Source organism: Zootermopsis nevadensis, unplaced genomic scaffold (genome assembly GCF_977971745.1).
Source record: "Zootermopsis nevadensis isolate Lab colony 2312 unplaced genomic scaffold, Znev_1.0 Znev_ptg000022l, whole genome shotgun sequence".
NCBI classification, from domain to species: Eukaryota; Metazoa; Arthropoda; class Insecta; order Blattodea; family Termopsidae; genus Zootermopsis; species Zootermopsis nevadensis.
The window spans coordinates 4,612,560-4,629,756 of record NW_028259154.1 but is presented as its reverse complement, the minus strand read 5'-3'; the positions used below and the strand labels follow the sequence as shown (position 1 = coordinate 4,629,756).

Sequence of the window (17,197 nt, the reverse complement as noted above, 5' to 3'; positions counted from 1 at the left end):
CACCAACGTATAAAATGAACTATTAATGCGGTGGTCAAGTGTCGACCCCTCAATATTCGCAAGTTTAATTTTTTAACGTGCAAGGGTCTCTAAAAAAAGTTAGCGTTAAGAGTTTGTTAGACGTGTCGGCATCTGAAAACCGGCTCGCCACAAAATAAATTTGTGCACGAGGTAGAGTAGAAATCTCTTCTAGGTCAACAAACTTTAACGCATTTTTTAGTGTAGCTTACATGGAACAAGATAAAAGGGAACAATGAATTTGTAACACTCTCGGAGTACGCAACTATATTTTGCCACGACAGCGTAAGAGAGGGGCTGCAACACAAATAAAAGCAAGTTTCTGCAATTTTCAACGCCTTTAAAATCTCTCGTCTCGTATGGGGCACCTTCCCATGTCAGAAACATTTTTAATGGGATATAAATAAATAATTCCTACGGTGATACATAATCAGGAAGGAAACAAACATTTTTTAAGCGGAAAGCAATGGAGATTACTGAAATTAATTGCACAAAATTGATAAATTGACAAATCGATATACTGCGTCCATCCCTACGTCGCTCTAGAGATCATAAGAGGCAGTTCGGTTGAAAACGTAAGCTTACCTATAAATTCCCAACTGGAATCCACAGCCCATGACGTATCATTGAAACATTTTCCTCTTACATTTTTAGGTCTGACTCTCGGAGGCTGAACTGGTTTTCCCCGAGGTCTGTTCGCATTCTGCTGGTTGGCGCCCCCATTTCGAGAGTTTTTCAGCAGCGCGAGGTTGTCGACTGACGAAGACAGCGGCGTCGCTGTGAGCTCGTCATTAGAGTCTATTCTTTCTAGTTGACCCGCGTGATGCGGTAGGGCCGGCCACTGCTGGAACGAGGCGGGGTCCGAATGCCGATGATTTCGCGGCTGGTGCCGGAACGACTGCTGTCCGCCCGGCCGCGGTCGCCTCCGAGGTACCGGGGCCGCCTGCCTCAGAGCGTCCGCCGGCTCCGCGTAGAACGGACTTCCTTGCTTCGTGCCGCTTTGAGTCGCGGTCCCAGGTTCTTCAGGTTGCGACTGTTTCGGTTCTGAACCCAGAGGGGACATGGGGGAGTTTGTGGCAGAGTTGCCACCACTGCCAGCGCTTATAACAAGGCCAAACCTATTTCTCTGTTGTACGTCTTTTAAATTGCTGTTGACTGAATTAAGAGAAATACAGCTGCCTGAAACAGGAGTGCCAATTCGTGGCAAGATATCCGGCGTTTTCTTGTTTCCACCACTACTGGAGCTGATGTCTTCAGGAGAAGAAAAAGGAGATGAATGCGGCATCATGTGCGGCGGTTTGAACGTTGATAGCATCTCTGGACCCCAAATATCCTCGTAGTCCGAGACCTTGTCGGCGATGGAGCTGCGATAATAAGTAGTGGGCGATTCTAAGATGTCAGACTCTTGGTAATGATGAGATTCCTTAATGCAGCTCTGTCTGCTGTGGGTAGGACGATGTTTCCTTCCCCGTCCATTTCCGGGCAACTTACCGACGTCACCAGGAGTCGTGGGGGACATCACCTGATGAAGATGCACGCCATGCTGCTCCGACGTGCTGGTGCTGCTGCAGTGCGATGATATCGTCTGCAGACCATCTGACTCCACCTGAGGTCTCTTTGGGGTTACCTGCAACCACAAAACACTTATGAATTCTGGTATCGTCGTCGTCGTCGTCGGTCAGGAAAATTCTATCAGCACCACTACATTTCGAACTTACGGGTAGCAACAGTTTATGAGGTCTCTCAAGCAAAATTATAGTCCGCGACTGTAATCTTAAGACTTGCAAGGAATGCAGGAGGTCAGAAGCGTCAAAGGCAGACGCTGTCTTTCCCCCTCCACCCCGGAAGTCTCAAGATTACAGTCTTACACTGTATATTAGCATTTTCTCTGTCAGCGCTACATGTCCAGCCCATCAACAGTAAAACGCCTATATTTTTCAGCTCAGCTGAAAATCGCGTGATTCAAGTTCCTACGCCGTGCACCAAAATTCACTCCGGATCCTAAAACAGAAATCATGAATTTTCTCTACGTTACTCTGCCCTCGTACCTGCACACAGGAAACCTCCACATGTGGGGGTGGCGTTGTGTTGTGGTTCACGCTGAAGGTGACGGTAGTCGTCACAGTGAAGTTCTGACCAGAAACAGCTGCCGAGGACAGAGACGTGGGTTTGGCCCACCGAGGTGGTGGCGGGGGCGGGGTTTTACCCCCTGCCCCCGACACAACCAGAGGCCCTGCACGCGAGCCGTCTCCGTTGGTAGAGGGGGGCGACACTAACTGGGCAGGACTGTTGGAGGCCGACCGCACGCCTGAAAGAAGAACGAGTCCCGACATCAGTGGCGAGATAACAGCGTCTGCCAAAAATTATTCAATGATTCAGTAATAATAATGACCGATCACAAGAAAACCTTCCGTTTTCACCGACAGCAAACGGTCGACATTACGTCTTTTCCCAAACCACTCTTACACAAAGTAAAAAAGAGTTACTTTTCCGATATTCCATACCTGACAGTCAAAAAAAAAATACAGGAAATAGTACGACTGCGTCTCACTTTACGTTAATTCCAGGCTTTATGATTTTTTTTTTAAATCTCGTGTCCGAAACAAAACCAAAAGCCTCAGAAAGTGGCACGAGAAGGGAGCGACGGATGACGTGTGAGAAAGATGAGGAAAGGCAAAACCTGGAGGGAACGGAACGTGACCTAAGAAGCTGAAGCTGATCTTAAAAGAAACCTACTCTCAATTACGTGACCACATTCATCTCGCTCAGAATGAGGACCACTGGCAGGCTCCTGTGAACAAGGTAAATCAGGGACTTAAGTCACTTTACCTGAAATAAGAGACTTCTGCAGTGCCTGACGAGTTCATTCTCCCTATTATATTGAAAAGTGTGCGTCATGACTGCAAACCTGAACTGGAATGAGTTGAAGCAGAACACAAGAGGTTAAGTGTGTTCGGAGGAGTGGGTCTCGGTCCTCTGACGAGGGCCACGGCCGTGATGCCAGACGTTGGACTGGCAGTCGTCATCACCACAGTTTCGCCCACTCCTGTCACCGCGCTGCCGCCAACTGGAGAATTTGGGGCACCTGCAAGACGATTTCGGCACGGTAAAACAAATGAAGACGACAGTCTGGAAACGACTACTAGTGCCTCCTATCTGCAGAGATAAGAAAAAGATTTGGAGATTACCAAGTACGCAACTTAGTGGCAAACTTGCCTACGTAGCGTCCAGAACTACAGTGTTCCTCTACGGGACACTTGTCAGACAGCCGTAATATCCGTTTAATGCAACTCCGTATCTAGACGACGACTCGCAAGATTCTTCTTAACCAACAAATCATGAAATCCAAAATTGTAGACAGATCAGCAAAGAAACACTGAAGAGTGGCATAAAGAGCAATGACGGAGATGACGTACCTAGAACGTCACAATTGTAGCTCGGGCCACCGCCTTTGAACGTGCTCATTAGGCTCTGGGGCTGCTGCGAGTGTTCGACTGAACAGAGCGGTGCCAGGTTTAGAACGATGGCGTCTCCAACGTTCGAACCGCTCCCCGGCTCTGAGGTCGGCGTCCTCTCCGCCGCATCGCTGCCGTTGTTGTGGTTGTTGTTTCCTTGAATAAATAAAAAAAAAAACATTTTAAAGCGACTTACTTTTGCATAAGTCTAATTTAAATATGACAGATAAGTAGAGATTTTCTTTGATCTAGGAACGACATCTCGAGTCAGTGGTCAGCGCCACGACATAACATTTTTGTGGAATCGAAACAATGCGAACTGTCTGGAAAATATACCAAATTTCAGAGTGAGGTGTAAATATACATACGATCTCATTTATTGTTACGTAAACTGCGTTCTCCATCAGCGCAATGAATTCTTACAAAATCTTCAAGGAATCAAAGAGACTTACCACTACCGAGGCTGCTAAGACTACTGCCACTACTGGGTGGGCTCTGGAGGCCTTCCCCGACAGTTATTCTCTGCTGTAAACTTGAAGTCTCGGACTGTTGCCGGGTTCGCTGCTCAGGGAGTCGCGGGTTCGCCATCGGATACCTCCAAAACTCTGTTTAACAGGAAGAACATAATATAGAAGTTGAAGCCTGACTCTGATCGTTGCTGGTGTATGAACGTGCAATCTGGAAAATATTTTAAACAGTAAAAAATATATAAGACATCCACAAAAAAATATGAAAATTTCCTAATAATCGTTTTTCATTTTAGAAGAAGTCTTTGAGGAGATGTTTCCAAAAAAAAAAAAACCTGACCTTGACCAAGAAGAGCAAGGGATGACAGCTGCTGATGGTTCTTGGCCTCGCGCATCGCCCGTGGTAACGTCAGCTGCACTGGAAGTTCATCGCTGAGGAACAACATCACGATCAGCCACGTAAAACAACTTCATAATGTTACGAGGATAAACAGGTCTTATTATTTATTTTATTTAGTGTTCTGTCTGACGACAGGTCCATATGAACAGGATCCTTCCATCCTTTTCTCGGACTGGGACCTGTTCATATACGTTCTTGGCAGATGATCCAGAAGTGGTTTGCCATTGCCTTCTTCTGTGTGTGAATGGAGTAATTGTTGGGATGCCACGGAGGAAAACTCCGTGTTGCCTAGACCACGGCCTTGCCCAACACAAGTTATAAATCCGGGCACCGCCGGGAATCGAACCCGAGACCCCAGGATTACAAGGCCAGCGTTCTAACCGCTAGACCACCTCATCTTATTATTATTTAGTGTTCTGTCTGACGACAGGTCCATATGAACAGGATCCTTCCATCCTTTTCTCGGACTGGGACCTGTTCATATACGTTCTTGGCAGATGATCCAGAAGTGGTTTGCCATTGCCTTCTTCTGTGTGTGAATGGAGTAATTGTTGGGATGCCACGGAGGAAAACTCCGTGTTGCCTAGACCACGGCCTTGCCCAACACAAGTTATAAATCCGGGCACCGCCGGGAATCGAACCCGAGACCCCAGGATTACAAGGCCAGCGTTCTAACCGCTAGACCACCTCATCTTATTATTATTTAGTGTTCTGTCTGACGACAGGTCCATATGAACAGGATCCTTCCATCCTTTTCTCGGACTGGGACCTGTTCATATACGTTCTTGGCAGATGATCCAGAAGTGGTTTGCCATTGCCTTCTTCTGTGTAATTGTTGGGATGCCACGGAGAAACCGGGGAAGCCCCCGGAGGAAAACTCCGTGTTGCCTAGACCACGGCCTTGCCCAACACAAGTTATAAATTCGTAGAAATAATTTATTAAATAATAAATAAAACTCAGCGAATGATAAGAGCTTATTTCACAGGAAGTACAGGACTCGTAAGATTCAAAAAGTCTGCAAAATTCTTACACGCAAACATTGACAGAATCTCGTAACCCCACGAGGTCCAATAAACAAGAGGTCAAATTACAAATCTCTAAAAATAAAAAAAACAAAACAAGGTCCCTTGTGACACGCGGTACCCACCAGCACTGAGAGTAATGGGCGATGAGAGACGGAATGTTACTGAAACAGTTGTCGGAGCTCTCGAGACTCAGCTGTCCATCGGCTGCCTGGATGAGGTAGTGTTCAATGTACGGACCCTTGTCCGCGGGCAGACGCACTGAGATGGCCATCGTGTCCGGCTGACTCGACTGACGAACCACGAAGTTCTGTGACGACAGAAAAGGAAAAGGCTGAATACGAAGGAAAGTGTTACGAAATCACTGTCCAGAACACAGACCACGAGGAGAGCGTAAGACGTCATTAATTCAGTTTAATATGCCAAGAAAGCAAACACCAGGAGACTGAGGAAAACCACAAAATAAAGACGTTCAAAACTGTTACTCTCAAAAAAAAAAAAGTACGTATTATTAGGATGAACATGTAGAGGAGGATGAGATGGGCACAGCATACAGCATGAATGGGAGAGAAAACGTGAATAGATGCGAGGATAATATTAAAATGGATTTAAAAATAGGGTAGAAGGGTGGAGACCAGATCAACGAAAGTTCATGGCAGTGTCAGTGGTGGATTCTCGTGGACACAAAATGAAAATTTGGTTTCACGAAATTAAAGAAAATATTGACTGGCTATTTGAAAAAGGCTTTGCTCCGTGCAGTTACTACAACAACAACAACTATTCCTGCTTTCCCTCTCCACTCCCATTGTCCCAGGTTCAATTCCATACAAGGTAAGAAATTTCCTCAAGTTGGTAGCCCTGTCAACTCCTGAAATACTGCATTTATCAATGAACAATGTCCAATATAAGATACAATTAATTAGAAAATGTAGAAAATTTACTAACAAAAACTGGTAAAACACGTCAACATTTTACTTTAAACATCTGAGGTCTTCTGTGCTAAAGAACTCACGCGCAATAGAAACGTGTTCCTTCAAAAGCCGATTATCTGCCGACGACTTACGAAATATTCCGAACAACATAATCGGTTTTTTCCGTTCGTAGATCGTGTCCCCGCGCTGTATTAATCGGTGCGTTAGTTAATTTAAATTGTTCGACGGGGAGTTAACTTGATACTATTAAAAATAACATTACTTCAGATAAGATAAATCCATTATCAAACACATACACCCTCCTCCTTCCCCTGCAGGAGATGAACAGCCCCTGCACGCTGGATGCCGGGGAGGAACCACACGGGGTGACTTCGGATCAGCCTTTCCAGAAGACTGATGTTGCACGGCGTGTTGTTGTCGGAGCTGGCGGCAGAGGATGACAGGCTGGAGTCACGGTCCTGCACACGCAAAGCAAAGGCACCGAGTTAACTCGTGGCAAATACTTTCGCCTTCTCACAGACAGAGAGACATAAGGAAAATATCTGAACTTAAGATCAGTAACGCAGAAAATGAGAACGTCTCTCGATGCTCCGGGTAGGCAATTTAAAAATACGGCACTTATGTATCCATGACTTTCGTAATCAGATTATAAACGTACCTACAAATCGTGTACAACACACCTTTATTCTGGTGAATGTATGTGTATCTGATGACAACCCTTTGAAGCCGAAGATCGTCTGAATATTATTTATGAATTCAGTCCGTACCGCGAAGAAAACACTACACCTCACCATTACGAAAATCAGCTGGTTAACCCTTTGAAGCCGAATCTCGTCTTCATAATATTTACGAATCCAGACCGTACCGCGAAGAAAACACTTCACTTAACCATTAGAAGTCGAATCAGGCGGTACCACATAAGATTTAACAAAAGAACATCCCGGTCAAAGCCTTAATAATATAATCAACAACGTTTCGCAACTGTTAATATAAAAGCCTAATAAACATTGTGCAAATTTATAAAAAAAAAAAGTTTCAGCATATAAACCACACAAAGGCAAACGAGAAAAATTTCGTGTTCCTTTCAGATCGCCTCACAAAAACTTGGCATCCGACATCTTTGTAGTAACAAAATACCTTCAGTGCTGCCACATTCACACGATATTGCGTCCAACACTAACACCATCTATCAACGTACACAGAACTAAATGGGAGTATTTTTACTGCCAACAAAACAATTTACGATCCGGCCGCGGCGTTTCGTAACCGGATATCATCTGTTATCTTCTGTTTGTTGTCTAACGTTACGTAACTAAGATTAAGATACAATTAACTTTCTCCATATTACAGTCTTTCCCGAAATAGCATGGGGTGTGTGTGTGCGCTTGAACAGTCTCTCGGCATGACCAACTATACACGTTTACGGACGGCGAGTTCAAGTTCTTTTTCTGCGAGGCACTAATTAATTAACTGCTTTCATCCTGTCCGCGCATTGTATTATGCCTCGGGTCCAATCGGCCTGCTCAAAGCACACCTAACCTATGCCGAGTAACATGTCCATCGATGATACCGCCAACAGAACAGTGGAATTATTATTGACTTTGAATTTAGTTACGCGAATACCAAATCGAAAAACGTTTAAATTTAAATAAATTAAATTTATTTAAGTAGCGTGAGATTTGTTTTATGTTACAGACCTTACGGGGAAATAAAGCGTTCAAATTTACCTTTTTTTAAAAAAAAAATTATTTATAATGGATCAATACGAAACAAATGAACCTGACGTGTTGATGTAAACTCAAACACGAAACTGAATAAATATTTCTTCAGCACTTTCAAGGTTCAAACATGCAGACGGTCGATTATTGATTCACCTTATTCGGTTATCACAAATAACGAGTAATTACAACAAAAATTTAAAAAAAAAAGAACACAGAATAAAATGATTTATCACTGCTCTGGTACGTACTCCCTGTACTGTAAGAGTAAAGCGGTGTTCATTTCATTTTCCTACACTTCCATTTCAAGAGGTCTCGAAGCCCTTTTCGGCCGTCACTCCAACGTTTGCGAGACCTACTTTCCTTTTTCGCGACAATCTGTTTCGGTTATTCTCTCTTACACCAACGATCACCATATTAACCAATACAAACATTCGAAAAACGCATAAGCGGTGAAACCAAATTCCAACTACAGCCGCCAGATCGCAGCACCTCACTACTTTCCACCGCCCGTTGGATGTCCAAAAGGACAATTTTGAGGTCGTAGAGAATTGCACAACCTCCTTACACAAACATTACCCCAATCCGTCCAGCGGTTCTCGAATTGAATCGACTGGACAGACGGACAGACAGACACGACGAGTACATAATGCTTTCTCGCTAAGCAAAGAACTCGTAATAATAGAAACAATACGTCACTTCAAGTTTCACCATAAGCGGAAGAATACATTAGAGGTGACGTACAAAAGTAACAATTTCTCATCAACAGATGTCTCTTACGTACTTTTACCTTCAGTTGTTTACCAGAAAGTGAGATGGCAGCACAGTTGAAAATAGAGGGCACTGACTTTGCATTATAGATTGATCAATAAAGTCAATGTACAGACTATGTTACGTGTTGAAATGTCTCTCAACCTGTCGACAACGACAGTTAACTTACTTAAACAGGTTTAATTTCTGACTCTAAAATCACGCGTTCTTAATGTCTTCCTTAAGAAACACGAGAATCAGTACCAAAGAACATATAACAAACAGTACGAGTTAGCAGTGGACTCATGCGTTGGTAAGTCATGTGATCGAATCCTGAGAGGGACAACATCTTTTTTTAATGTTTCGTGTAGCGGCCATGTTTGTTATTTTTTTACAATAAACTTAAGTAGAACTATCTCGAAAATCCGCCACGTTTGAAAAACCTGTTCTACAAAAATTAAAATGTACGAGTTTAGCGGAGTCTCCAGTGGCGTACTGTCAGCACCAAATTTCATCAGAATTCATTCTGCGGTTGTCAACATGAATCATGCTGATATAAAAACATGATGAGCCCTAAATGCGCTCATTTCGTGCAAATAATGCATAGCAAAGCAGACAATTAATACGGGCAGATGTCATGTGTATCGAATTCCGAGTTAAATCTGTACAAAAATCGCGAGGCAGCCTTCGTCAGCGTTTGATTCCTGTAATTTGAACTTAACAGTACATTCACGTCACACAGGAACAATTAGCTTAGCGATGCATTACACTAAATCCAATATTTCGCAACACGTGTAAACACATAAACCCACGGAAAGCAATTTCGGGGCGACCCACACAAAACAACGACCGAGCGCTGCAAATGGCATTGCAATTTCAAATGATTTATGCAATAACTACCCAATAAAATTCTGCTCGATTGGACAATAACCCAGCGAAGGATGGGGAGGGAGGGGGGAGGGGCTGCAGACCACGATTATTCCGAGACTACTCTTGAAAGCATGTGCACAGAATCACGTAACATAGCCAGCCAGCTACCACAACCACGTACCAAGTTGCTTTTAAGGAAGAGTTCGTCCTTGAAGATGAGAGTGGTAAATTGTTACCAGTAACAAACAAGTAAGTACAGGTATGCATGTCGCCAATGCTTCTGGAAACGATCGACGGTGAACATTACAGACACTCAGTTCTTCCAAACCTGAAGCTTGGACGCAACCCGCCACAGTCCACATTAATTTCCCCGTATTTCACTCGGCCTTGAACTGGTTAATTTCCCAAAGGTTTTCCGATTAAACCCCTGTAGATAGTTACTGTTTCTCACATCCCAGCGCCATTTTAATGACGTAACATCCTCCACGATTTCAGTATCTCATAAAGAATACGTGACCTATGTAAATCCTTTGTTTCGTGGAATATTCAAAACCACGCTTCAAGTGTCACAGGTCTTTCTTATATTTCTGCTAATAGGGGAAAAAGGGATAATGCCGGTCAGGCACTATCAGATAGACGCTTCAAGCTGGTGCTGCCATCTAGTGCTTCATTCAGTGAACTGCAGGAGCGAATTCGGCAATTTGCTTCTAGTACAGTTACCGAGATGTCGCATGTGACTGTTTTGTGCTCCAGTGATCTAACACAGTGGTATTCAACCTTTTTTGTTCGCGTACCCCCAGATATAATTTCTCTTCAACTTTGTACCCCCAAAGTTGTTGGTGTATAATTCAAGTTATATATAGTATATAATCTACATCTAATATTAATTAAATACATTACAATACTGATTATTCAGTGTTTAACATAAAATAATATTTTTTAAAAAAAAAAATTCACGTATCCCCTAAGATGTCTTCGCGTACCCCCGGGAGTACGCGTACCCCAGGTTGAATACAACTGATCTAACACACTTAAGATTATTTGAGGACTTTTATCTTAACATTCTGTTAGAATTTGTACGTTCAAATGATTTAGACGTGTACGAATCGTGTAAGCACAGAAAAATGTCTATTACTTAATAAGAACACATTTCATTCACTCATCTTATTTACTTCAGTGTCATCTTGAAGCTCAAATGGTGACCGTCATTACCCCTAAGGGTGGGGAATACGTCTTCAGTTATCATTTCCTATAGAATTTTTGTTACGTTCAACGCATTTTATACTGCATACTTAAGAAGTAGAGCCTTCAGACTAAATGCCAGTTTATATAAAGTTTCAACTTTGCGTATACTTTCCGTTTTATCCAGCTATTCTCTTAAGTGACCGCCATGTACCCATTATCCCCTACAAATGAGACATTTTCCACACACTTTGCCGGCATCAGTTTTAATCCTTGTTATTATTTTCATCCCATTTCTGACTAGAATAGTCCTTGTTACAGAAATTCCACGAACAATATCACGGGAACAGAAAACACCAAATATTCAAGCACGCCATTTCCGTAAAACTGTTTCTTTTCTCGTTTCCGTCTTTGCCAGTTTCCGTTTATTAGAGTGAAGACTTGATACTGGCTGGCCAGCGAAACGTTCATACAAAAATTTCACTGTTTTTCTTCGCGTTTTGTAAAAACTCGCAACGACTCTATAAACACACTCGCCTTGTAATGCAGTGCGGGCGGCAAACGTTCGCCTGGTGGTGATCTCTGGAGAACTCGCCTATGAGATCATCAGAGGAAACGCACCCTCGAGTTTTCAGCGACCGGCTAATATATTTTTCGGCGAAAAGTTAGTGACCTCGGAAAACCTGTTCTGGGGAACAAGATCGAGTGGGTGGGACTTCCAGGTAAAGCTACTTCCATAAGCTACTCGCATGCATAACAAATTTCCCTACGATCTATACTAATATTATTCTCTCATGTCCTCGGTCTTTCAAGAGTCAGCTTTTACAGAGGCTTCCTCACCAACATTCAGTATGCATCTTGAGTGTCTACTCCGACCTACACGTTCATCCAATCGTAAAAATTATACAACGCAGACAGTTTTTTTTTCCAGTAGAATTTGCGGCTATGATTGGTCACTCATAAAGAACAGAACTCAACTCTGTTGCCAACTGTACAACAAAAAAGCTACAGATGATCTGAAATAAATGGAACTTTCAGGTGACGACATTCGCCCCCTGCGCTCCAGAGGAACGCGATTCCAACTTTCGCCACTGTCAAAACCTCAAATTTCAACTGGTAAAATACTTATTTTACATACGTCAGGGCAGCAGCCCTCGTGGCACGCGCACTGGGGGAGCAGATGAGCGCGTAGGGAGTGGGGCCGGGGGAATTAACGTCCAACAAATCCTCCAAAACACACATGACTCCTAATTATTAAAAACCGCGCGGTCTAGCTGGCGAGAGTTGTCACTGAAGCTTAACGTTTTTTTTTAAAAAAAAACTAACCAACATCAGTTTAATTACATCGACAATCACAAAGATTACATATTGCAATTATTCATTCCGAAAGATTATATGTGCGATTTTAACGTAATTAATTGGGTCTGCCCTAACATTAAACCCTGAAACCGATAAATGACCACAACATTATAATCTCACAGAAATACGGAGAGTGGACATAAATTCCTCGTGATCCCTCCCAGTGGACGGAACAATTCTTGTGGTCCAGGGCGAACCAAGTTAATTCGACAGGTCCGTTCGTTTCTGCGTCCTCTGGGTCAGAGGTTCTATCCAGAGAAACTTATTATCATCGTGCCTGCCAGAAGCTCCCTGTCTTTGAACCAATACAAATACTTCGAGAATGGGAAGGAGTACTCCAGCATATTTCAAGATTTAACATTAGCTTCAACATCAATTTATTACGAACAAGATAATGTGTTACAAACGTTGTCAAAACTGCATCAATACCTCGTTCATCTGCTTCGAAAAATGCTCTGCCGATGAAATGAACGATCGGTCAAGGTTGATTGTTATTGAGAATGTATCTCGGATTCCATCAACTGTCCCCCAGTAAATGCTGACTTAGACTTCAGACAGGCCACGACCACTTCCGCACGTTCCCAATCCCGATTCAATGCTACGTAAGCCTGAGACACGTCGAGCGAGAACTTTAATCCGAGTACTTTTCTACTTAACGACGGCTTCCTTGGTTCCCCGTCCCTTAGAATGCTTTCGTTCTTAATTACCAACACCAAATTGTTTTGTCCTTACAATGTCCCATTCAAATACACGCGCCGGGTTACGTCACAGGCATGCAAACCCGCTGTTCACAGAATCCCGGACTTGAACCAACAACCATCTGTCCTCCAGCAACTTCTCGCCCTTATATGGGAAAAAATAAATCTGTGCTTTTCCTCAACTCCCCCCCACACCCACCCCGCTTTAAGCTACACGCTCAGGGTCTGTATTAATTACATTATTTATGACGACAGACACTTAACAAAACTAAACTACGTTTACCACGAGACCGGCCGAGGGTCAGATGAAAACTTCGAAACGAGGGCATGAAATTGAGAGTTACCGCCTCAACTGAGCAAGATATTTTGCAGCATATCAGTATACAAAGTGAGGAAACAACCCAAGTACAGTATGCCTAAAAAATACGTATTTAACACTGAGACAACAAAACTCCCAAGGTCTACGAGACCACTAATTGAAAGTCGGCAAAGCAGGCATTTACTCTTTCGGCCAATAAACAACTTTCATTAACATTGGTTTCAATGACAAAACAAGATGCCCGCCAGTCATTACAGCGCGTTCACCCGATGCACCGTTGAGGCGTCTGGGATTATCTGAGGACAATCAGCGAACACACAGATTATCTACTGGTTGAAGTTCAATTCCCGGTGACAGAAATATCAACACAACATCGAGACAGCCACTGAACAAAGGGACTCCCGGGTTAAAGCGGACTGAACATGAAACCTCTATTTATTATCCAGTTTAGGAACATGTGGAGCTCATCCTCCACCGTTCGACGTGCTTACATATTACAGAGACACGTGTGTTTGGCTGGATGCCCAGTGACTCGTCCTGTCTTGTCCCTTCCTCCAGCGGTTCCCACAATCCAATGCGCACGGATGAGAGGGTTTGAACTTTGGAAACAAAGTGAAAGCCAGAACCCCGCGTCCTTGTCTGTTCTTGATTAAACAACTTCCAGACCAGTAATCCCATTTAGGAAGAAGTCCTCCCCCCGGCCCACAAAGTCTTCATACACGCTGTTCATTAAAGTATTCCACATTCCCAAACTGTACTGCGCGTATTGGGCACCGCGTAAAGTGAACGCATAATGTGGAGTCACACGCGTGTATCGGCACACGTCTTCTCCCAAACTAGTGAGAATAATTCGATTAAATCTAGTGATTACAGTAAAAGTCAATATACGCGTTCCATTCCGCCTTGTTTCCGTACTTACACAGAAGACCTATTTACATAAAATCCGTCGAAACAGACCATAAACAAAAACTGCTACGGCGTAAAGAATATACGACATCTCACGAAGAAAAAGTCTCTAAATGTGAAATATTTCTACTGTTTGTTCACTTCGTGGTGCAAAACTTATTAAGTTATTATGAGCTCCGTGAACGACGTTACTTATAGATGAATAACGAGTGCAGAATTGCGGAAGGCGTGCAGGTCAGCTTCAGGTTCGATTAGACCTACATAGAACATCCCGAAAAATGTCACCATTATTAAAATGCCATCCCGTCGGTAAAAGTCTATTGTATTTGTACAGTGATGTAGTCTCAATTTGGAACCAGGAAGTACTACCACAACAGCGGAAAGAATCAATAAAACAGGAGGTTAAACTGAGTTCAGTAACTTCCGAGGTAATCTCTCTTTTGTCGACGTCATACAAAATTTCATCGAATATTCGTCTGGCACGGTTAACATCATTTATGAATGAGACTATCGAAGTCGATGAATGTGGATTCCGTCGTAATAGGTCAACTATTGATCAGATCTTTTGCAACCGATAAATATTATAGCAAAAGCCGGAGTATAATGAGTCAGTACACCGATTACATTCCTCAAAAGGGGTCCCAACTCATCCTTTTTATATTTTCCAACTAAAATGCCTCCTTTTACTTCCTACGTCCTACGTCTGAAGGCCTGTATTGTCACGGCAAATCCCAACTCCGGAAAAGTTGCCAGCACTTCAACTCGGCAAGCAGGCAATTACGTCAGCATCCGTCTCCTAATGCTGTGAGACTGTTAAGAGGAACACGCCAACTCCAGAATGCTGAACCCGTTGAATTACATTAAACGTAGTGAGTGATCTTGCAAGCGTCGCTTAACTCGTGAATAATTTCATCCGTCTTCTAAGATGAGGAAAGGAAATTCTATTGCAGAACGAGAAACGTTGTGATTTTGCGTGTTCATGAAGTACACACGGCGAGTACCTCAATGCGATCTCCAGCGGAAACTCTCACGCACTCAAAAAATATGCAAATTTTTAGCTGTTCTGTTGCAATGTTTTCGACCCTTCCCCGGCCTGAACAGCGCGGACTTCAGATAATATTCCAAAGGCTTGAAGGGGGGACTTGTCACTAAGGGTCATCGAAGGACAAACAAGCTCCAAATTCAAACGCAAGTCGTGATAATGACACCGCCTACAGAGTATGCAACACACAAAGCTTTGCAGTGCAGATGACAAAGACGCGCACTGTGTGAGGTGGAAATGCGGGCGGTGAGCACCTGTTCTGCGCAGACCATTTCTCGGAGTGTCAGACGGCCGATGTTCTGATTCCTCATACCAGGCCTCGTTATGAGGTCACAAACGGAAATGAAGTAGCCAGATTTCTGGCAGTTACTAACTTTCGGATTTCGTACGTCCCAATTCTGACAGACAACTGTTCTGATCCCAAAGCCGTGCGCGAGGCCCCGGTATCCGACATGGAACTTCGTTCATCCGTTCTCATTTAATGCCAACATAAACAGAGAAAACACGTGCACTTCAAAGCTACAAATCTGAGTAACAAGTTAGGAAACACACGCAGTTCCTGCAAGTTATATATATATTTACGTATCTACCTGAAAGTTTCCTCAGTTACGACATTGCATACCACAATTTTAAAAATTCTGGTAGAAGGACTTCTGAATAAATGTTAAAATACTTTTGATTCGTATTGACAAAACATTTGTACATTTTATTTGTAAGGAGTTCATTTTTTTAAATATGCATTACGGGAGCTGGGCTGCGCTCTGGTGTTAAGACACTGAAACAATCACGTGTCACAGCACAAACATTGGAAAAGAGGGACTTGGAAAATTAAAAAGGGGGGAACACGCCCCAATACGTTCTCTTTTTTTATTATAACCCCGTCTTTCTGGTGTTCTTTAACTTCCGCTGTTTCACCCTCGTTCACCCCCCCCCCCCACAATGTTCCCCACGCACTTCCTGCGTTTCCCTTTTCCTTTCTTCTTTCATTCTTTCTTTCTTTCATTCTGTTCCCTCTTGGTTCTATATACCAGTGGTATTCAACCTTTTTTGTTCGCGTACCCCCAGATATAATTTCCCTTCAACTTTGTACCCCAGGGGGTACGCGAAGACATCTTAGGGGGTACGTGAAATTTAAAAAAAATATATATATTATTTTATGATAAACACTGAATAATCAGTAATGTAATTTATTTAATTTATTTTAGATGTAGATTATATACTATGTATAACTTGAATTATACACCAGCAACTTTGGGGGTAAAAAGTTGAAGAGAAATTATAGCTGGGGGTACGCGAACAAAAAAGGTTGAATACCACTGGTCTAAAAGATCGGGATTCATCGTCTTCTTATTTTTAAAAAAAAGGTTCAGTGTAAGCCTACAAAGTGCATTACGTGCCACAAAATAAATAACTTACATATGGTATCATTTTTTACATTACGAATGATACTTCAAGAACAACAAGATAACAAATTATCTCATTGTGCAGTCACGTAACACAACGTCCAACTCATTTAATTTGGTACGAGGGGTGATGACGTAGCACGCTCCGCGCATGCTCTCCTCAGCGGCCACCACAGTCCAAAATAACTGAAACAATGGCGCGAACACCGTCGAGCGGAACGTTGCCTTGAGCGAACCAATCGAAACACGCGCTGTGGAGTGCTGACGCCACGTGACGCGGGCCAGCATCGTGATTGGTCGGAAGTTAATGAAAATGAGGCCAATGGGTAAAAAAAGTACGCGTTTTTAAAATGTTTTTCCTCTTGTGAAGCACACCTTGCCAAGTGTCACATGACCCAAGAACGCGTCCTCGACGGCTGTTACTTTCAGATAAAACTTCGCAATTGAAATTCTTTCTTGGGAAAGAGTCTGGTAACAGGAAAAAGAATTCTGCTGACCGCGTGTAACGGAAGTGAAAATGACTGATCTACATCCGGAGCAAAAATACAGGTAGTTACGGTGACGTAGAAACGTGTTTAAACAGAGCATATGTGACCAGACATTCCTGCGTTTCAAATCTCAACAGCAGCGCGAGTTATCGTATTACAATTACGCC

At 43.2% G+C, this 17,197-nt stretch overlaps 1 protein-coding gene across 9 annotated transcripts in view; it reads right to left on the bottom strand.

Moving 5' to 3' along the window:
- Positions 1-17,197, bottom strand: part of LOC110835215 (Src homology 2 domain-containing protein sprint) — a 335,746-nt gene that overhangs the window by 19,101 nt on the left and 299,448 nt on the right. For all 9 annotated transcript variants that reach the window (XM_087353538.1, XM_087353531.1, XM_087353534.1 and 6 more), the window contains 8 exons: positions 6,592-6,753; positions 5,489-5,673; positions 4,281-4,372; positions 3,926-4,078; positions 3,435-3,629; positions 2,927-3,103; positions 2,067-2,326; positions 604-1,645 (listed from right to left, as the gene is read on the bottom strand). In XM_087353538.1, coding sequence (XP_087209664.1) covers positions 604-1,645; positions 2,067-2,326; positions 2,927-3,103; positions 3,435-3,629; positions 3,926-4,078; positions 4,281-4,372; positions 5,489-5,673; positions 6,592-6,753 — 2,266 coding nt within the window. The remainder of the gene's footprint in view (positions 1-603; positions 1,646-2,066; positions 2,327-2,926; positions 3,104-3,434; positions 3,630-3,925; positions 4,079-4,280; positions 4,373-5,488; positions 5,674-6,591; positions 6,754-17,197) is intronic.